At 44.3% G+C, this 21,810-nt stretch overlaps 3 protein-coding genes across 3 annotated transcripts; 1 reads left to right on the top strand and 2 right to left on the bottom strand.

Moving 5' to 3' along the window:
* The first annotated feature begins 5,289 nt into the window (after positions 1-5,289).
* On the top strand, positions 5,290-12,469 carry LOC142948551 (protein Hook homolog 2-like). The gene is made up of 4 exons (XM_076090652.1): positions 5,290-7,955; positions 8,067-8,141; positions 8,782-11,120; positions 11,893-12,469. The coding sequence occupies exons 1-3, from the start codon at positions 7,899-7,901 to the stop codon at positions 8,911-8,913; spliced, it is 264 nt and encodes an 87-aa protein (XP_075946767.1). The 5' UTR covers positions 5,290-7,898; the 3' UTR covers positions 8,914-11,120; positions 11,893-12,469.
* LOC142948549 (bestrophin-2a-like) lies at positions 9,345-16,123 on the bottom strand. Its single transcript, XM_076090651.1, has 9 exons — positions 15,972-16,123; positions 15,782-15,876; positions 15,111-15,344; positions 13,145-13,299; positions 12,855-12,932; positions 11,929-12,081; positions 11,742-11,822; positions 11,331-11,485; positions 9,345-11,102 (listed from the first exon to the last, which is right to left on the bottom strand). Exons 1-9 carry the CDS (start codon positions 16,121-16,123, stop codon positions 10,313-10,315), a joined length of 1,893 nt encoding a protein of 630 aa, XP_075946766.1. The 3' UTR covers positions 9,345-10,312.
* Positions 16,124-17,228: 1,105 nt separating this feature from the next.
* Positions 17,229-21,735, bottom strand: get3 (guided entry of tail-anchored proteins factor 3, ATPase). Its single transcript, XM_076090653.1, has 7 exons — positions 21,567-21,735; positions 20,660-20,807; positions 19,989-20,137; positions 19,719-19,869; positions 19,368-19,475; positions 18,723-18,920; positions 17,229-18,622 (listed from the first exon to the last, which is right to left on the bottom strand). Exons 1-7 carry the CDS (start codon positions 21,707-21,709, stop codon positions 18,494-18,496), a joined length of 1,026 nt encoding a protein of 341 aa, XP_075946768.1. The 5' UTR covers positions 21,710-21,735; the 3' UTR covers positions 17,229-18,493.
* Positions 21,736-21,810: the final 75 nt, after the last annotated feature.

The following is a 21,810-nucleotide window of genomic DNA, read 5'->3' on the forward strand; positions in this document are numbered from 1 at the left end:
TGATGAGAACGTCTGTCTGTCTGTCTGTCTGTGTTTGGACAATGGGAATGACTTGTGCGTCTCAGTTGCCACACGTGAGTGTGTGGTGGTGTGTGAGCTTGTGTTGCCATGTACACTCATGTCTGTGTGTGTGTGTGAATGAGAGTTTATGACCATGCGGTTGTCTGCGGTTCCAGCCAGGTGTGGTGGTAGTCGCTCGGGTGTTTGGCTTTGCTACCAGGTGCAACACCTGCATGATCTCTGAGACAACAACATCTGAAAGCAGTGTGTGAACATGACTGCGCAGTGTTGGGAAGTAGCATTTACCCGAGCACTGTACTCAGGTATTTTAAGGTACTTGTACTTTACTTGAATATTAGCATTTTTTGTTGCTTTATACTTCCACTGAAGTAAACTATAAAGTCTAATCAACACATTATGTTTGAGCCGTATAAAAAACAGTTTAATGAGAGTTTTCCACAGAAAGGCGCAATCGCTTCCTGAAGTGTTGTTGCCAAGAAATAGTCTGGACCTTAACCCCTGTGTTGGTAGAAGGCTTATCACATTAATTACGTTATCATCCGATATATGGACATGAGCGCGACCGTTATTGCCTGTTGTGTTTAAAGTTTGTTTGTTTACATAACAATGTCACCGACATTTTAGCCAACGTGATGCCAGAACAAACAGCAGGGTTTCCCCTCAGAAATGTGCATTGCGTAGATATTGCACATTTCGGTTAACAGAGCCAGAGAGTCCATTTTATTTATTGTTTTGGTTTTATTTATTCTGTTTTATTTTACGTCTGAATATTCTCTTTTACTTACGTTATTATGCTATATTATTATATTATCATTATATCAGTGGCATAAAATGATCTTAAAATCACAATAATGTTGTTTATCACAACCTGTAGTGACTGATTCCAGCAACTAGCCACTCGGCTGGGTGCGGGAGAAGATCCTGTTCTTTACTCGCTACAGCAAAGAGATTCCAGGCGTTTCACACTTTTGGGTGAGGTTCCCGTTTAATTAGTGTTCACATATACAATAGGATAGCACTTATCTTCCTGGTCTCCCTCTGGCGTGTCTGGCTTGCGGTAAAAACCGTGCGATCTCCCCGTCACCCATGCCTCATTACCAGTCAGTTGCACCTGTGCCCCATATATTAATTACCTGCCGCAATGCTCCACACTGCCACGTGGTCAACCTGAGATAGGCTCCTAATTCAAACATATAATACACAGACATAACTAATGGCTCCTACACAACCTCTTCTGGGATAATGTATCGTCCAGCAAAAGTAGATATCGTGTAAGGCCTAGTTTTGTTTTGAACCTTTGGACAGAGCGAGGCTAGCTGTTCTGCCCTGTTTATAGTCTTTATGCTAAGCTAACCACGTGCCAATGGTAGCGTCATACTGTACACAGTGTTGTCTCTTTTGAATGTGATCATGTTTTTGGTTGAACATTGAACTGAACGTGTTTTATGGCACCCAAGAATTTACAGCATCCGTACTGGAACAATCAAAGGAGCGGAGACGTCCGCCACCGTCTATTCCATCCCCGCCTCAAACGTCTCAAAAGTAAAGTACACCATAGAGCATCCGAACATTTAAAATAAAAACAAAGGAGATGAACTAGTGAACTTTGAGCTTACATTGACTGTACAGACACAAGAGTGGTAATAATCCTCTCACTTAACTCTTGGCAGGAAACCAAATAAGTGCATTTGCTAAACTGTGGAACCATTCCTCTAAGTCAGGCTTTGAGTGCAGGACTTCTTACAGAATACATTGTTGTATCGGAACTTTTACTTTACTTTTTACTATAAAAATACCTTCTTCCTCCACCATTGACTAGTGTTCGTGTGTTTGTATGTGTGTGTGTGTGTAGGGGGGGTGTTTCTAAGGTGTGTGTGTGTAAACCCTCACGCATCTGGAGCTCCTTAAAGCGTGTGTGGGCGGAGGGAGTTTTGTGGTAAAAATGAGGTCATCATTGCTGTTGATTTATGTGACACACGCTATTACTTACACTTCTGTGACTTCACCAACGTCTCTGCTGACAGCATGAATAATACATGTCCCCACCAAAGGATGACATCCTCCACTTTCTCCTCTCTCATCTGCTATTTCATAAAGTTTACTTCATCATTACTGACCCATGTCAGCGCGGAGTGTGTGCGTGTGCGTGCGTTTCTGTGTGTGAGTCGTCCCCTGTTTTGTTTCCACATCGGCTCCTGTGCTGATTATCTGCCATCTTCCATCCAGTTCAACAAGTTCAGCCTTCACATTGGTAGTTCATGAAATTGCACAACAGGATATAGGAAGGAGTGTATGCTTGTCTACGTGTGTGTGTTTCATTGAGAATGCCACACCCTGGTTTCAGAAAAGTGATTGGCATGTGGTGATCATTACTTGTGGTACAGTGTGTAATCGTTGTCTTACTCTAACACAGGTGCCAAACTGACTCACCCCACAAATCCTTCTTTCCTTTCATTTCAGTCGAGTCACAAGACAAGTATTGATACATGCGGTACAACTACATTTTGTCTTTTCCAGAGACATGCAGTGATTTGCTTGTAGCGCTGAGAAACACAACTGTCCGCCAGAGAGTAATAGTCATGGATGGGTGGCGGATCACATCCCGGATGTGCTTTTGACAGACCGGCTCAGACATTTTGCCCCCGAAGAAGCTCCGGGCTGAGCCGCAGGACGGCCACTTCCAAAGAGAGGTCAGCGTGGTCAGCGCTGAACGGGCAAGAGCGCGAGGCCAGAGTGAAGGAGAGAGGAGGGAGGGGGTGGAGGAGGAGGGGGTGGATGGGCGGGGGTGATGGGTTAGGGGACGGAGGACAGCCGTTACTGTCAGCATCCATCAGGAAGCCCAGGGGTGACATGGGAGCAGGCAACACAGACGGAATAAAGGGAGGCGGAGGAGGAGGAGAGGTCAGGGTGGGGAGGCGGCCCTTAACTAGTCACCCCTCAGCCCATCGTTACAGCCCTGCAGTACACTTGTCCCACACCACCTCCTCCCCTCCCCATCTGTTCTCAATGCAGATGTGTAACCCTGCAGCTGTTGCATTTCTCAACATGTTCTTTTTTACAGAGGCATGACGGTTGTTTTACATGTTACTGCTTTTACTTCAAATTGTGAACACTTTATCACTGGTGATGATTTGCCAAAACATTTCCAACACAGACGGGAGGAATATTAAAAATGAGGGAGAAAACCTAAAGAAGATGCTTTCATGCAGGACACTGGAGGTCACTTAATGGAGGGGTGAGGATACAAAACGAGGCACTTTCTGTTGTTGTTTTCTTTAAAGAAATCATTCAAAATTTGAGGAAATAGACATTCATTTTTCACAACACTCTCATATCTCTGAAGTCCATGCTTCTTTAATCATTTATTTAAGGGGGAGAATTTCTTTAGCCTCATTATCAGATTGAATTGGCTTTTTGTTCCACTTCATTTGAATCGCTGAATAAATGAGAGACGTGGAGTCAAGCTAGAAGCAGAGAAAGAACAACAGTCAGCAGTAATGTAGGCAATTTGGCTTGGAATGAATGGTCCTTTAATCTAAAAATTGATCTTAGTATCAGAAGAAAGTCATCCTTTTTAAAATCCAGCTTGCTCACGGTGTGGTGGAAATCCCTCCCATCCCTTAAGTCAGCTCCACCTCACCCTCAGAAATAATAACATCCTCAGGTTGACTTAGATAATAACCTGCAGTCTCACTGTGGAGACATTGTCCGCACAGTTTTCTTTTTCCCAGAGGGGAAAAACATGTTTTGCTGCTGCTGGCCTCTGCAGCCCAGACATAAACAGTGGTGTGGCCGTGCAGAGGAAGCTGTGAGGCTGGTGCTGCAGGAGGCAGCAGGCAGTGAAACAGAGGCCAACATGTCTACAGCACTGTGACACTCAGGTGCAAACACTGTTTTGACAAATCAGGACTTACGGAATGATTCTGCAATGAACACACTGTGTGTAGGGGGGTTTTAAGCTTTTTCACATCAAAGACTCTTCACCTCCGCCCCCGGCTCATCCCCTGCCAAAAAAGATATCTCCCCATTAGACCATGAACCTGTTTAATTCGATTAAAAAAAAAAAATTATATCCTTTGGATGCACTTCTGAGAAGACCGTTGTTGGTAAATATAACTTGGTTCAGAATGATATAACTGTGAGTTAATGCCAGCAGAGTAAAGAGCAAAACCTGTGAACAGAGCAGTCCTTAAACGTACGTATTGTGCTGAAGATTCGGGAGTAAAACATACTTTTAATCTCGATCCCCGGGGGATTCTGGAGCCCGCTGGCAACTACTGTGGCTAAATATGATTGTGACTTTAGGGTTGTATATATATATAGACCAGATAATACATATGTGCACACAGAGATCAAGTACCGCACATATGTTGAAGAAAGAAGAAGTGAGATTCTGTGGAGTGGAGTGAAAGGAAAATGTACCATTAAAGGTACAGTGTGTAGCATTTAGGGGGATCTATTGGTAGAATATGTACAGTATATATATATATATATACGTATATATATCCTCGTCATAGAGTCCGCCATGTGTCTGTAGCCTACAACAGTCAAACGAAACACTGGCACTCTAGATCGGTCTATTTGCGTTTTTGTCTGTTCACGGCAGCCACAGGTCTACACGCTGAAGCGCATGAGAGAAGTTTCAGTTTGTTGCAATCTGCAACGTCACCGCTAGATGCCACAACACACTGGCACGCTGACACGAGAAGATCAACACCACGTTTCTGTCTGTTCAATATGAACCTGCAGACAAAACGGCCATATTAGCTTAGCATAAAGACTGGAAACAGCTAGCCTGGCTCCGTCAGAAAGTAATAAAATCTGCATACCAGCATAATGCTAACATGCTATGTGTTGTTTCTTTAATCTGCACAACAATTAAAGTGTAAAAATAATTTGCGTTTTTTTGCGGGAACAATTTTTTGGCTTCTCTACTGGTTACCTGGCAACCTCACAGTGACAGTGACGAGGAAGTTACTTCCTGGAAAGACGCCTGACTCACTACCCCCCTTTAAAACCACATGGGCTGTTTTCATTCTTCATTTTGTATTAATCACACAGATATAATGTGCTGGTTAGCGGATTAGATTTTGTTTAGACCGAGCCAGGCTAGCTGTTTCCATCCTTTATGCTAAGCTAGGCTAGACAGATGCTTGTGGTAGCTTCATATTTATCATAAAAACATGAGATTAGCATTAATCTGGACATTTAACACTCGGCAAATTAAGCATATTACCCAAAATGGCAAATTTCCTGTAGATAAAGATGAAGAAATATGTTATCAACTGGGTGCTTTAAACACACACACACGCACACACACACACACACACACACACACACACACACACACACACATACCAGCACTCCCAAACAAGTCTTTCTTTTCTGCCATCCATCTTGATACCATTACGCTGTCAGACAGACCATTAACAAACAGTTGATTCATTGTGGGTCAGACAATACTGATAAAGTGGTCTTGTTTAAACAAAGTCAGTACAGCAGACGGCCAGAAAGATACTGTCTGTGATTGTTACGGAGAGAGAGAACCAGCCTGTATCCGACAAGAGCTGATAGACAGACACACACACACACACACACACACACACACACACGGAGAACCAGACAGACAGGTCCTTATGCACAGAGAGTTCTTCTTGTAAAGCTGGGTGTGTAAGACAGGGAGTGCCCGAAAGGCACACACAAGCAGACACAAACACTACAGACAAAAACAAATGTGAAAGTACAGGGTTAGAATTGGTACAATAAACACTTAGTGGAGTTTACTCAGTTGTTGGATCAGTTACTGTCGTATGTGCGCCGGTGTGTATTTCACTCAACAATATTTTGTTTCCATCGTGTCTTTGAACTGCTGCTCTGTATCCCTTATCATCCATCAGTGTTTTCTTGACTGCGCACGGACTAAATGTCACTATTTAAATGGAAATTCCAGTTTTGTACAACTTTGTCATATATTCAAAGCTTTGTTCACATTGGTAACGATAACAATGTACGCGTTAAGTTGATTGCTGAGATTTCTGTGACATCACTAAAAAGTCAGCGATGAGGATCAGTCAGACGATAAGAAACAAAGCTCCCAGGTTAGTCTCTCAGTTGGAAAACAAAGACAAACAGTCAAATTAACTCTCTGTTGTTATCTACCACAGTTTAAAGTCCAACTTCCTGGTTCAACTTTGATCTACTGTACTTACAGCAGACTTATACGCACACAGTTTTACTGCATAATAAAAGGTAATCACTGACGTTTCAGGTGTGCACACTGTCACCTTTACCTCAAAATGAAACGGTGTTGACGGTCTGGCTAACAGCTTGTGTTTCTCTCCCTGTTGGACTCTATTATAGTGAGCTCACCATGTTCCCAGATGTCAGAGTACAATGTTATTACAAACGATGAGAATGATGATCAAAACTACAAACATATGACCTAATTATCCTTTACTTGTAGGGTATATATGGAATATGGGCTGCCTCTTCTAAAAACCTAGCGTCAACAAGTTTGCTTCATGAGACGAGCTGATGCGAGGAAACTGATTGTGATGAAGCAGAAATCTTTAGGAAACTCAATCCACCAGACTGCAGCAGAAACCAGAGCAGTAGGAGGAAGCTTTCACAACAGATGTTCAGCGCCTGCTTGTAGCTAACAGGAATCTGCAGCGCTTCATGCGTTTCTTGTGGCCTGCGTCTCTGTCATAACAGAGCAAACATTCGTAGATTTCAGATGGGGCAGATTCCAAGAAACTCGTCTGTGAAAGTTTCTTTTCTTCCCACATTTCTGTTTGTTTCTTTCATTTTTTTTTCTCAGTTTCCGGAGCGCATTTCTTTTCCACAGAATCCCACAAATTGAAAATACACAGCGGCAAATGCATACGAGCGTGTTTGATAAGTGAAATGTGCAAACACACGTTACCTTGTGGCAAATATGGTCAGATGGTTTGTGAGGAGCTGCAGCGTAGATTTCCGTCTTCATTTAGAGAGTTTCAGTAAGCCGTCTGCTCCTGGTTCTAGAGAAACACGCACACAAACACAGTTCTTTGAAATCCTCCCCCACACTTGTGTTTTCACACTTAATGACAAAAACACAAACCGCATTTCCCCTGAAGCCAGCACAAAGACGGGAATGTGTTGACCTTTGTAAAAGCTGACTTGGGGGAGACAGGAAACAGAGAGCTCTGGTGGACAACTAGCCACCAGTGGCCAGGCCTTTTCTCTGTTGCTTGATCTCGTCTGATTTGCTGATACTGCTGCTGGCCTTTGATGCTGGTCAAGTGATAATCAGGGGAATTACAGCATTTCTGGGTCACTGAAACTTGTAATGACTCAGTTAAACAGAAAAACAAGCACTTACTTGTGCATCTTTGTGGAAAGCGTGGCATGACGCAGCTTTAAGAGTTTTCCTTTGTATTCTCTTATCAGCACCATACATGTGTTTTTTATTGCTGTATCAGGTCATGATATCTCTGCTTATAATGATTCTGTAATACCCAACTTAACGTGATAGATGTAGACACATGTCACATCTATTGTGAAGCTAATTGCTTTGTGTTATAGTACATACCTTCTAATCTCCAGGCCGTTGAACTGACTGTCTGACAGCGAATGTGCCTGAGTCAGCAGGATGGTATCTTTGACTGTGGCGAGGAGCCAGAGCATTTAAGCCTGCAGCACCTCTCCATATTGTTCTGTCCGCCACACAACAAAACCAGGGCCTCCGTTGCAAAATATAGCCAAGAGCGGCACTGAGCTGCAGACAGACGGGGCAGGTCAGGGGTCTGCTGGTGTACAAGTCCTTCAGTCACGCCAACATTTCTTTGCTTCTATTCGGGATTTGGATTTGTCGGTGTTGCGCTATATCTCAAATAATGACCAGCGAGGAGGAGGCCGGACCGTTTGATACCCTGACGACAGCTGTCCCAGAGGTGGGTTAGTGTCCGTCCAGACTCACTGAACTACTTGTTTGTTGTGTTGGGCATTTTATTACATTGTGTTGAAGTGATTTGGTAAAACAACATTTCTAATGTGACTGCTAGCACACTCGGGATGATGATTCAAGGTCCAGACAGGAAGAAGAGGAGAAGCTGATCCTGACAGCCTGGCAGAGCATGGTGAGCGCACGAGGACAGAAAGTCCAGATAACTGTGTCCCGAAAGACTTTCAATCAATTTCAATGAAGGGCTGTTCATCAGAAGTACATGCGTCAAAAGTATTCAGTTATTCAAAACCTGCAGTCCACAAGTGGTTGCGTAGATGACACAATAAAGGCTGATTTGTTTTTTGATGCCTTTTTTCTCAACAATTTGGTATGTTATGGTCAATTCCCCTGTACTGTCTCTTTGTCACTGGTAAGTCCACGGGATGGGAAGGATATGAACAGCCAAGTGTTTTCTCTGATACTCAAAGTATTTTCTTTAAACCCACAAGCGCGGAGCTTCATCTGACGGGTGGATCGTTCCCGCTATTCCCTCACTGGCTTCCCACAAGCAAGCCCCTTAATGATTGAGCCCTGGTCTTGTTTTAATGCACATTTTACTCTGTTTTTGGAAATGTTTTTTTTTTACTCGTAGAGCTGTTATGGCTCTAAGGCAAACGTTACACTCGGTCTTAATGCTGCTATAGTGGTGGTAGCAGCAGCAGAACTCGTTATTATTTGCGATAACAGGTCTCAGTCCGGTGTGGTTAACAGGCCTAAATTATAGTACTGTCGTGTTTCCACTAACAGCTGACAGTTGTGTTTGCCTCTTGCAGTCTTCAGCTCTGTGGCAGCACAGTCTGTATAAGGATTCCAGAGCTCCAGGCCCGGCTCAGTCTTTCCTGGCCGAGCAGAGGCAGTCCACCCGGGCCAGGAGGGCGCTCTCCCCCCGGCTGCAGCCCAGGTAGGAGCCTCCATCCACAGGGAGAAATGGAGGAGGTCAGCCCACTCATGGCCATGCTGGGATGCAAGGTTGTGGAAGAAGGTGTCAATTTTCTGTAATTTGTTTTTCATTGAATTACCGTCTGTACTCTGTTTGGTTTGCTGCTATCACCTCCTGCTGGTCAATGTTGGAATCTGCAGTGATATTTGTGATTCCATGTAAAAACTAAGGGCTATAAATCACTGTTTTTATATGTTTTATACCTAAATGTGTGCTTGTCAATACGATTTTCTGCTTCATTCCTTATTATATAATATTTATACATTTATTTTTGCAGGTAAGATAAAGAAATAATGCAAAACAATTACCATTAATTCCGTCACTAATGTAAAGCGGTTGTGTTATCTCATTTGTTTTATTCAATAGTTGTTTAAATTGAAAATACAACAGACAATGCATGAAAAATCATTTTATTTACACTTATATTTTAGTAGCTAATAAAAGAAAATAAAGTGAAACTGTCACTCATTTTATCTGTTTCAGCACCATTTGTTTCGGTCCAAACTTTGGTTAATGTTAAGATACTTGTGCAGACTTCAGTAGTCAGGCAATATATTTATACTCTTCAATATAATGTGCAGACAACTGGAAAACCAGAAACATTTTCTTCCTTTAAACACAAACCTGAATGGTCTCATCTCCTCTGTACACATGTAGCTTTGACATGTTTAGCCTAGCTTAGCACAAAGACTGAAAGTAGGGGGAAACATCTAGCTTAGCTCTACCAAAGGTTCCTTTGAACAACTCCAAAGCTGTTTCACTGTGTTTGTATTTACTGTATTTAACAATCATAGAACTAAAAAAAGGAGCTGCTGGTTTAATTACTACTAAGCTAGCTTAATTATTAAGCTAGCTTAATTATTAAGCTAGCTTAATTATTAAGCTAGCTGCCACATGACACCTCCGATGTCCTGTCTCATGGTGAACTCTGAACTAATGAGGATGCCTCGGTGAGTCATTTGCTAGATACTAAGATACAACATGTAAAGAAACTTTTGGAGTCGCCTCCTCTCGTCCTCTTTTTGATGGAGGCCATCCTCCCCCTGCCTCTAGTCTTGGTGCTAAGCTAGGCTAAACGTGATGTTCCTCCCAGTTCACAGAAACTTAGTACAGTTCACATTTTACTCTCAGACACCACCAGTTAAAAGGGACGGTCATTGGGGAATATGGGGAGCTGTTGCTTTCTTTGACATCATTTTTCTTTTTTAATTTAAAAACTGATAGGATTCTATTTCAAAAGTGCTGCAGATTCAAAGTGAAAGTGGCAGCACAGTTTTGTATTGATGACTAATGTCCCTGGTGAAAACGAGAACAGGGTTTCGCACAGCCAACAGTTCATTGGAACATCACGACCCATCGTCCGCCTAAGACCCAGTGAACTCTGATCCCATGCTCACGCTGCGGAAGCGCTGAGGTTCGTCGTAAGACGGCACGGTGAGGAAGGACACTTTGTTTCCACCGAAGGGAGGTTTGGGAATAGCGGGCACGGCTCTGTTCTGGTTGATAGCCGGCTGGGAGCTGCAGTGCTCCAGACTGGAGTGGGCAGCCGGGTGAAACAGGAAGGCAGAGGGGTGACGGGAGGTGAAGGGAATGGCGGAGGCTGATTGGGTGGACGTCTCTCTCGAGGAATCGGGGGGAGGAGGAAGCAGTGATGAAGGAGCTTGGATCTCCCCACTTGTACTCTCTACTTCCCTTCTTTCCTCTGTCATCTGCCACTCTTCCTCACTCCACCCCTCCACTGCCCTCACTCCCTTCTTCTCATTGACAGCAGGGTGCCCTCCTCGCCTCTCCTGCCGCTCCTCCCCAAACTCAATCTCCAGCAGAGGCGTTCTAGCGCTCATCTCCTCCCTGAAACTGCACACGGTGCTCTGGGGTTCCTGCCCCAGCCCTGACGGCAGAGACCCACCTTTACCTACTTTAACACTTTCATCATCCTCATCATCGCTGGTGCATTGGTCAATGCTGGGAGAGTGGCGTAGCCTCTGGACTTGTGCTGAGGTGCGGCGAAAGGCCCCTCCCATGAAGCCAGTGGGGGAAGGGGCCACGTTGAGCAGGCGGTTGAAGAGGGCCATGTTGGGGTGATGACTGCCTGACTCCTCCAGGTTCTCAGCAATGTCCTCCAGAGGCTGGAAGTGCATCTCCTCTTTAGGGATCCTGTCAAGAGAAGTCACGGTAATTTACCTCTTAATTACCTGAAAAAACATTACAGTGGTTTGGACATTTTTGACCTTCTCAGCACGGATTATTTCACACTACTTCAGGCAGAATACTTTCACTTTCATCACCCAAACTTTCCCAGCCAGTGGGGGGATTCAAACTGAAAGTATCACACTCACAGGTCGAGCACACGTTAGACCGAGAAGGTAAAAGTCAGAGACTCACGCCATGTCGAAAGTGGACCCCTGGAAGGAGGGTTTGCGGAGGACAAAGAGAGTGGCGGCGGTGTAGGGGGGTCTGGGGTTGGAGTCGTTCCAGTAGCGATCTCTCTCCATCATCGGCAGATCTCCGTACATATCGTCCACCGCCATCATGGACACCTGCAGAGCAAATCGCAAACAGACACACACAGTTAGATGATTGACAGGACAGAGTATTATAAGACAAATCAGTGACAGTTATATTGAACTTAAATGAAGACACGACGGTGAAGCTCAAATGGGAAATTGAGCTGTATCCAATGAGGGATCTAAAAATGTCAAGTTTTAGGTTAGTGTTCGAGGCAACACATTCAAACAAAGACATTGAGAAAGTATATTATGACAATTTCATTATTTAAAAAGGACGTCGAAAAACCTGGAAGTTTCTGTCTATAAGCCAGTTGGTCTCAAAGTCATCATCGTCTTCTCCAAAAGGGTTGATCAGCTGCTCTGCAACCTGCAGGAGACAGAACATGTAAATAGCTAACGACACGTATCATTGATTTCTACCTTTGTATCGTGCTCAGGTATCACAACAGATGATGTGCGACCCTCTCTCTGACCTTGAGCCAGCCGGCGTAAAAGAAGAACTGCAGCAGGGTGAAGATGGGCACGTAGAGGTCCAGGTCGTGACCCGGATAGCCTTGATTGGGGTCCAGGAACTGGCGACCGATCAGACACACCAGGAAAAAACTGTACACGGCCAAAGTCACCACCTGAGGGAAAGATGGAGGCAGTTGGTCACATGATGCTATTTTTCATTCATATTTTTATTTGTGTAGTGGTGCTCAAGCATAGCCGAGGCTGATGGGTAACGCTTCACTGATGCTGTGTTTTTGATGTTAGATGTGACTATGTTGATAAAACACTTTTATCCAAAGAGCATTGTAGTACGAAACATCCTCAGACTTTTTAACAGCAAACCCGTTGACATGCCACAGAAGGAAAATCAAAGATTTGAACAAAGGATGTCTCTGTTCTGTTGACGTGTCCCTGTTAGCCATGACAGTCCGTCATTTAAACATGTACTTTTCTTACTGTGACATATCAAAATGTACGTCTCTGAGAGATAAGATTCTGATGCCTGCGCTGCTCATAACGGAATGAAAGCACGATGTTTGAATCTATAAACCTCTGGACTGATGTGTGCTGTACTTTTGTCTTGGCCGATGGGAGCTGTAGTATTTAGAACCAAAGCACACAACTGATGTTTGAGTCAAAGAAATATAACCAGAAGCCATAAACCTATACTACTTTTCAAACCAGCAGCTCCATCCATTCTACTATCAAACAGTTTGATATCAATGGTGGGTCGAGCCAATGTGCATATAGCCTGTATCTCCATCGCCTGCAATTTCTTCAGTACCAATGTAGAGAACTGACAAATCTCCAGAACCAAAAAATATAAAAGAATTGAATGAGTTAAATTAAAGATGTGAATATGAGTGCAGTGTAAAGCAGTGTACAAATCAAGCAGCAGAGCGCTTACCTGAGTGTAGACGAGGGGAACGCTGATCATGTCGTAATGAAACAGCATGCTGCACTTCCCTCTGAACGCATTCAGCTCCTGTCCACACACACACACACAGAGACTTTACAGCACTCATCCAAACTCTGCTGCCTTTATGTCTTTGTGGATATAATCTTTGTCAAAACACAATGTGTGTGTGTGTGTGTGTGTGTGTGTGTGTGTGTGTGTGTGTGTGTGTGTGTGTGTGTGTCTGTGTGTGTGTGTGCGTGTGTGTGTGTGTGTGTGTGCGTGTGTGTGTGTTGCGGCACCTCCAGCAGTAGTTTGAGTGTGTGATCATCTTTGATCCTGCCCTCGCAGCGGGCTGCAGCCGCCAGGTTGGTGAACCAAACGCAGGGGATCCAGTATTTATTATATGGAGAGTGGAGACCCTCAAACTTCTTTCGTTCCTCTCTTGACATGAATCCTGCAGAAACAGCAAAACGTCAAAATCGGCTCACCGAAAGGGAGGAATGAGGACAAATACTACAATTACTGCTATTTATCACAAGCATTGCATTTCAAGTCGCCTAAAATAATAAAAACAAAAGTCAGAGGAACAAGTCCTGAGAACTGAACAGAAGAAAGGAAATAAATAAATCCCAGACTGCAGACAGAAGCTGCAGCTGTGGTTGTGGCCACAGGGGGGCAGAGCTCCGTGTCCAGAGAGGTGACACTTCAAGCACAATCAATATAAGGATCACACAAGGCGTGGTTATAATTAGCATTATTCTATCCCGGCATAGTTTTTAGTGAAATATGGTAAAACAAACTCTGTGACGTGTGTTTGGATGAAGCCGATGTTGGTTTTATATTGTTTATTGTCCACGTTGTCTGCTTTGGTGATATTTTATTCTACTGTTGATTCTAAAATAGGTTTAAGGCATTATCGTGTCCGTAGCTCATTGTTTTTATTGTTGATCATTTTTGTTCAACTCTCTGAGTTTTGTCTCTTTTCTGGTTAATTCCTGTGAGGCTGTACTGAGGAAAGCAGTTGCATATTTATAATTGGTAATCAGTTGTTTGCCGATGTTGTTCCACTTGTGTATAAGTTAACATTTAATGCAATCTATTTTGTAGCCTAAAGATGTTTTAATTTAACAGTAGTATCATCTCACACACACACACACACACACACACACACACACACACACACACACACACACACACACAGCACACCTTTAAACTATAACGCAGTAACGTTTACTCATAGTACGTTTGACATTTTTACTTTTACCTGCGTGAGTTCAATATTCTACTCTTTCCACCTCTGACTATTCGTGGAGTCTAATTTCCAATTAAGTCTTTTTTTATAGTGAGTGAGAATGAATTGAATGTGTCAAGAAAAGACATTATAGCTCTATCAGTGAGAAAATAGCTTGTTGGAATATATTATATGTTGACATCTTGTTTGCAACTCTTAAAGTCACACGCTCTCAATCCAAAAGTTGCAACACGGTCCATTTAGGAAACAGCGAGGAGAGGATTGCTCCACCAGCGTCTCGTGATCTTGTAACTGTCGTTTGATTATCTTCTTTTATCAAGAAGTGCCTGTCCTTGGGATTTCTCCTGTTCACTGGTGTAGAGAATGTACTGGAGAGTAAACAACACACACTGATGACGTGAGTGTGACTGATCGCATCTCTCCATCTACACCAGCCCGTTCTTATTCCCAGGATGTCAAATAGCGACGCTTTATCACGGCTCTCTGCGTCTGATATAAGACGCACCGAGCTTTCAACTAACTACAGTGTGAACCCATCCGAGTCAATTATTACACCTATTCTTACTGGACGCAATACAGACGAGCAAACATCAGATTGTTTCAGTTTGATGTCCGAACCTGCTCCACAGATCGGCTTACAGGCTTGTTCGCAAAACCTCTCATCCTCTTTTTGTTTTGTGCACCTGCTCTGCCTCGCTGACAGTAGCTGACAGTTCAATCAATATCACCCTCCATTACATAGAAAGCGTGACACTCGTTACTGTGTAACAGCATGAGAAAATCTGACATAAAGCTCAGTGCACGTAATAGTTGCTGAGCGATACGTGCACTGGCTGAGTGCATTGTGTATTTGCATGGAGTACATTTTTTACTATTAATTTCAAGTTTTACTCATTTAAAACATCTTTGGATAATTGTGTGTCGATCATTCATTGTAAAATCACATTGTGTGTTCGGATGGCTAACGATGGACCCCACCACCACCACCACCACCTGTGTTAGTGCCCACTCACCCGCCTCCACAACGTGGTCCATGGTGGGGAAACGCTTGAATACGGCCGTGCTGACAGAGCGGAGGATGAGCAGGGCCGACAGACTGGCGTAACGCATCATGGTTCGTCTCAGCAGGCGGCCACGCTCATCGGTCCCTTGGAGGCCCCCCGACAGGACGCACATGAGCCTGTCAGGGAGCGGGATGCTGGTGTACTGGCTCCACCACCGGTTCACCACCAGGGTCACATAGAAACCTGCAGACAGCAGAGGAGAGGAGTCACAAGTCATTGAGACAGAAAACAGACCTGGAATGAGGGGCTGAAGGCGTATTTTGCCAAATGTTCTGTCAAGAACAGTCCTATGGGTTCCCTATACGGGCCTCGGGGGCCCCAAGCAAAATAAAAAAATGATTTAGCTTTACTGTCATTTCTGCTATTGAGCTCAACTGATACATCAGATAATCATATAATCGTATCACATACTGTATAAGCTATAGCACGTATTTAAGCTGATTCATGCAGGGAGAAAAATAACGAAAAACAATCAGATTAATAAACAGAAAAATGTGGAGTCTGTAAAAATTGTAAAATGCAATCCTTGTTAAAAAATCCTCTATCCAGTCATACTGTAGCTTAAGATCTGTCCTCTCTTCTGTTATCCCAAAGTGGGAAATAAAATCCTTAGTGCTTACCCAGTACGAAGGACATGGGGATGAGACTGGCGTAGTGGTTACAATAAATTGCCAGCTTTTCAAAATACCTCTTCTGATCATCAAACAGGAAAAATCTAAAAGAGTAACAGTGATACAGTCATTTGTAAATCAAAGCAGCGATAAATGTGTCGACAGCCAGTGTTCCCTGAAGCTGTCCTCTCTGTCGTACCTGTAAGTGATGCTGATGGCGGTGTACATGGCAAAGAAAGCCAGGAACTCTTTGTATAACACCTTGTAGATGCTGCCTTTCCAGGCCAGAAGCAGCTTGGAGAAGCCACAGAAACGGGCGTTTGCAACTCTGGCTGTGTAGGTGACAGTCATTGGTGACAGACAGATTATAGGTCCTCAATAAAAGAGCTGTGTGGAAGAAACAATCACCTCTGTGATTACACCTGCCGGAAACAAGCATGCTCATGTAACAAGTGCAGGTGGGTCAGAAGCCACGGACAGATCAAACTTCACTCGACTCAAACTAAACAACTCTCTCTGGTCTTTATTTTTGATTCACAGACAAAGTATTTTCCCAACGGAATCACACTAACAGAACGGACTCTAAATGATTTTGAATGTATTTAGTCTTGATAGAATACTTCTTACCTTTTCTGGTGTTCTCTCTTGATGAATGTGCCAATTGCTCAGCGCGTAATTGGCCCCACTGGAGAAGTGAATTCACATTTTCACTTATCAGTATATAGTCTCCTCTGTGCTCGCCAGTGGAGTTTTTTTTTCCAAAGAGCTCATAACTCTGATATCCCCCGGCGTCAGCTCGGTCAACTCGAGGCTCGGTCGGCTGCATGGCAGTAATCCTTCGGAGCCTCCTCGGTGCGTCCAGTGGTCAGTGCGCCCCGGGGTAAATCCCCAAAACGAGGAGGAGGAGCTCATTAGCGCGGCCCCCGACCGGGAGAGCGCGGCTCGGTGATGGACCACAAGCGACAGGCCGCAGCGCCGGGGCACAAGGAGCGCACAGGACCGTACAGTACAGTCGGGAATTATGAAACAGGAGCAAGTGAACCATGGCAAACTGTCGTGTTAACTGATATGAAGAAAACAACAACCAATTGTAACGCTTACAGGTTCATAATTATGCTTGTTGAATAACAGAAAAAAAAGATTTCCTGCATTGGAGAAAAAGGCGTCTTCCTGCGTGCGTCCATCCTCTGAGGCTTGTTTGTTTCCCTCTATAACAAAAACCTCGTGAGGCCTACAATATTCTTAAGGACTCGTTTGTGTCGTTTAGTGTTGCTGTGGCTCATAATGATCAGAGTCAGTGCCTCCTGAACTGTGGTGCTGGAGGTTAACTGGGACTTCGTGCCCTGTCAGAGGCAATCTGCAGCCTGGTCGGTTTAGGTCTGTGCGCGCTCTTATGGAAAATAGCTTCGCTCTACTTTAATCAACAGAATAAAATGAAAAATGACAAAACACTCTCGACTGAGGCAATCTTTTTTTTAATTAACACTCGCAACATAATGAAAAGGAAATCTATAGAAAACAGATTATTGACCCAAAAGCATTCAGTGACAGGAAGGGGGGGGGGGGGGGGGGGGGGTAATTATGAAGTACCAGTGAGTCAATCAGGAGTCCAGTATTCGATCACCAGGGCAAAGATGCTGTGATTGTACTTAAACAACTCGCCGTTCATTTGTTCCACATTTGATCGAGCAACATTCAATATATATTTTATTAACAATGCACTAAGAATAAGGCTACTAATGTACTTCAGTAGTGTTCCCATATAGTTGTCTGTAAACAGGGTGCACACAGAACGTTTGACCGAGTGCTTGTGTGGGAACCTGCCTGCATGGTGCCGGGACTTCAGCTGTGGCAAACTCTTTCATCTTCCGGCCGCTCACACATTTCTGCCTTTGATTCTCATCAAACTAGAGTCGTCTCCAAACAAACAGCACCTGAAGCAGCCGCAGTGGCCTCAAGTATTTAACAGAAGCCATCAAGACTGTCGCGACACAGCCACATATAGATGTATAACTCCCAACGGCACTTGATTCAAAATCTCATTGACATTATGTTACTGCATTTACACCAGGACCATATGGTAATGTGAGGTCTAATGATTTGACACATGGTAAAATACACACTACCAACTGCTCTGATTTTCTTTTATTCATATAGTTTATAGGGAAATTATCTTTCTGTGCATGAAATTTTGGTCAAAAGTCAAACTGGAGAACAGACACAGCCACCAAACCACACAGAAGAAACAAAGCATCAACACCGACCATCTGAAAGCTGTTTTATCCTGGAACACACAGCACCGTCACGGGAAACACTTTGTTTTCACAACTGAGGCCAGACACTGAAGGATGGAGGATGGAGGGGGGGGGGGGGGGGTTTGTTGAGAGAAAGTTAAATGCTTCAAGTAGCAACAGTACAACCGCCACACAGAGGATATGAAGGAACGTGGAGGTGAACAGAGTAACAAACAAACAAATCTGTTCCGTCTTACGTCTCTAACAATACCGAAGGTTACGTGTGTGTGTGTGTGTGTGTGATTTCATCAGCTCCACTTCAACAAGGACATGTGTCCTGCTGTAGCAGTGCTCTGCTTAGGATGACGGACTGAAGAGTGAGTGGATCAACTTGAGGCGGTTACTGCAGGGGAGGAGGCGAGTTCAGACTGTTAAGGTGTGTTCTGCAGGAGGGAGAGGGGCGGTCCTGCAGGGGGGGGGGGGGAGTTCACTTATTTGGGGGTTTGTAGGGTTCCAGAAGTTGCTGAGAGAACATGTTGACCTTGTCAGACCCTCGGACTTCATGGGGCAGCAGCGGTAACTTGACTATGTGGAAGTCTTCATAAAGGTCCTCCATCTGTGGGGAGCAGACAGAGCATTAGTGAGGCAGACGACATGTGACATTCGGTTGCAGCCGTATTGTCAAAAACATATTTTAAAAAACTACAGATTCCTACCTGATCTAAATATTTGGACTGAATTTTGTGGCGGGCTTCACACATTTTGCACGGCCTCTCCGACTCAGGGAAAACAAGTTGGTTGACGATGATGTTGTGCGTGTCGATGCGGCACTTGGCCAGCTCCTGGATGAGCCGCTCCGTCTCATACAGAGAGAGGAACTCAGCGATGCACACGCAGATGAAAGTGGTCTGTTCCTGAGGACGGCGAGGAGAGACAAAGCGTTTAATATGACTCGTTCATGTGTTGAGTCGTTATAAAATCATTTTTCTTCTATTACTAACGTCTACGTAAAAATGTACATTTGAACACACAACAGTCGGGTTGCAGTCAGAGGAAAAGATACAATAAAAAAAGGATGTTAGCATAACGTCTAAAGCAGTCTACGTAACATATAGATGCAGTAATAGTATATTTTAACAATGTATAGAGACGTCAGTGTGTCGCAGCCACAGCAAGGAGAACGTTTGCAGTGGAAGCGTCTTTGTCTGGCAATACTGAAATGGATAAATATAAAATTTGTTCATCTGAAGAGCAACAGAGCTTCTGCATGCAGATATAGAAACACTTCAGTAACTAAGTGTAGTTTGAAAAGTCTGTGATGCACAAAGCAAAAACAACATAAAAGCAACCGGAGGACTTACAGGATCTTTGAACTGCTCGCTGACTGAGCGGATGACCGGCAGGGTCTCCTCCAGCTTAGAGGCCAGCTGGTCTGCGTTCATGTCGCCCAGGCCGAGCATGTTGCACATCTACACACCGTGAGAGAGGAACAGAGAAGATGTGAAAGGGAGTGAGTCATAGCTCATATTTAATGTGTAAAATAAATAATCTTTGAATACAAAACATAAACTTTATTAGTTCGTTTTTTGCCCTTTCACTTGGCATCATCCTTAGTTCAAGTTCAACAGTAGCTTTGTGGATCTCTTAGGAATATCTTAACTCCCATGAAAGATTGGTAAATGAGTGACGGGACCTGCTCGTCTCTTCCTCACCTGGGAGATGAAAGGGCTGATCTGGTTCTTTATCTGCATGAGGCGGCCCAGACCACGCTCCACAATGGTGGGAAAGTTGAGCAGCCGCAGCGTGTGACCAGTGGGGGCCGTGTCAAAGACCACCACGGAGAAGTTCATTCCTTTCACCAACCTGGGGCACAGGACGACGGCAGCGCTGGGTTAGCACAACACTGACTAACATTTCTTTATCCAAATCTGGGTCAGCAATACTACTACGAAAGAGTGATCTGGTGTTCCATGTTGTCGTACCTCATGACCTCCGCATAGCTCATGGCCTCGTCGATGCCAGGGAAGGCGCTCATGGCCTCCTGCATCATCTTCTTACCCATGCTGAGCATGTTGTCCTCCTCAAAGAACTCATCCGGCAGCTCTGCCACACCCAGGCTCGGGTCAATCTCCTGCACCCACACAAGCACATCAAGTAATCAGCACGTTACAGACTGAGGGCCGGAGTAACTGCAAATGATTCCAGGGCCTTCCAGCAAGTCAGTTTGGTCCGCAGTGATGGTTTGTGTTGGAGACACACAGATGTGGAATGGACCGTCCTCGTGACGCTAAAGAGATAGTTACCTCATGTTCTATAAACAGCATAAATAAACCTCTTTGTTAACAAGTGCTGCTATGTTTCTATCCGCTTGTCCATCTATTATTTGGAAAAAAACGGCAAAAATTAAATGTGAATTAAATGCTACATTTTGACATGTCACAGTAGGAAACGTACAGGTGTAAATAACAACATTGGTGAAGCTGCTTCAGTTTCAGGGTCCTGGTGTTGTGCATGCTAGCTCGCCGTCACACTGTTGTAGCCTCCAGGGACGCCTGAACAGAACAGAGCCCGAACTGTGCCATTTCTTCTCTCTACAATATAATGTATCAGGGTTTTACAAAGCTCTATGTAGTATCTACGCAGTGCCACTCACCATTGCAAAGAGGTTCTCATAGCCCTGGACCTTAGTGGGCACCTTTGAGAACTTCTGGTCAAAAGCATCCGAGATGTTGTGAGCTGGATCGGTGGAGATGATGAGGACACTCTCCCTGACGGAAGCGAGCTGGACAGCCAAACTGCAACTGGAAAGACAAAGGTACACAAGAGATGTTTGTCATCTTAAAAGTTGCATGAAGTAAACTGCAGTGAGCAAGTTAAGCGACACATCTTCTGTTCATAAGATGGTCATGTTGTACTGTAACTGTCAGGTTCACAGGACTTTTAAACCTTTACTATAAGGGCTTCATCCAACACTAGTTACTTAACGTTGGATGTTGCTTGATTCTGTCTTTTGATATTGTATATTCTTCATTTTGTCATCTTCGCTCAATGGCTTCAACGATAATTAAAGGAGGCGTAATTGCAAGACTGACAGCTAACATTAGCTAGCTAACTAGCGCTAGTCTGTTCGTTACCCACAGGTAACGTTAGATGTCAGTTAGCTCAGCTACAAGCTAACACAACATTGGCCCTTGAATAAACACAAGGCAGAAGAAAACACGCAGGCTGTCGGTGTGAGTGTCAAACCACTTGAGGAAGTCAAGAATACAAGTGTCAGTTGGCTAACGTTAGCTAGTGACAGTGCTTGACAGCATTGAAATGAGTTCAGCTAACGCTAGATAATAACGGGCTAATGACTTAACGCCACATGTAACGGTGATGGTGTTTCAAAGCTTGCGCGTCTTCAACCGGTACCGTTAAGCTACCGCTCATTAGATTAGTGTTGTGGAAAAATACACGTCAAGTTACGGTGGCAGCTAATCTACGCTAGCTAGCCCTGTTAGCTTGTGCGGTAGCCTGAGCCGATATCAGGAGCGAATGAGCATTTGCCTTCAACTTACCTGCATGTCGTTTTACCAACACCACCTTTCCCACCCACAAATATCCATTTCAAAGATTTCTGTTCGATGATGTTCTTCAGAGTTGGTTCTAACGGCTCCACATCGGGCGCATCTTCAAACTCGTCTTCTAGTAAAGCTGCCATCTTGTCTGTGTACAATGTGAACGTTACAGCTCAGGTGGGCTCTGCCGACACTGCTGCGTTCACTGCTCCTCGGACAAAGGGAAACTGTATCTGTGCAAATG

The sequence above is a fragment of the Anarhichas minor genome, unplaced genomic scaffold (genome assembly GCF_050575085.1).
Source record: "Anarhichas minor isolate MPS153535 unplaced genomic scaffold, ASM5057508v1 ptg000012l, whole genome shotgun sequence".
NCBI classification, from domain to species: domain Eukaryota; kingdom Metazoa; phylum Chordata; class Actinopteri; order Perciformes; family Anarhichadidae; genus Anarhichas; species Anarhichas minor.

Bases quoted from the DNA above. Each gene is read 5' to 3' on its own strand.
- LOC142948551 (XM_076090652.1), top strand. From the start codon at position 7,899: ATGACCAGCGAGGAGGAGGCCGGACCGTTTGATACCCTGACGACAGCT. The intron at 7,956-8,066 runs GTGGGTTAGTGT...TGTGACTGCTAG, and splicing joins TGACGACAGCTGTCCCAGAG to CACACTCGGGATGATGATTC. The intron at 8,142-8,781 runs GTGAGCGCACGA...TGCCTCTTGCAG, and splicing joins TGACAGCCTGGCAGAGCATG to TCTTCAGCTCTGTGGCAGCA.
- LOC142948549 (XM_076090651.1), bottom strand. From the start codon at position 16,123: ATGACTGTCACCTACACAGCCAGAGTTGCAAACGCCCGTTTCTGTGGC. The intron at 15,345-15,781 runs GTAAGCACTAAG...TGCTGTCTGCAG, and splicing joins CCCCATGTCCTTCGTACTGG to GTTTCTATGTGACCCTGGTG. The intron at 12,933-13,144 runs GTGCCGCAACAC...GTGTGTGGACAG, and splicing joins CACTCAAACTACTGCTGGAG to GAGCTGAATGCGTTCAGAGG.
- get3 (XM_076090653.1), bottom strand. From the start codon at position 21,709: ATGGCAGCTTTACTAGAAGACGAGTTTGAAGATGCGCCCGATGTGGAG. The intron at 20,808-21,566 runs GTAAGTTGAAGG...TTGTCTTTCCAG, and splicing joins GTTGGTAAAACGACATGCAG to TTGCAGTTTGGCTGTCCAGC. The intron at 18,921-19,367 runs GTAAGTCCTCCG...CGCCGTCCTCAG, and splicing joins GCGAGCAGTTCAAAGATCCT to GAACAGACCACTTTCATCTG.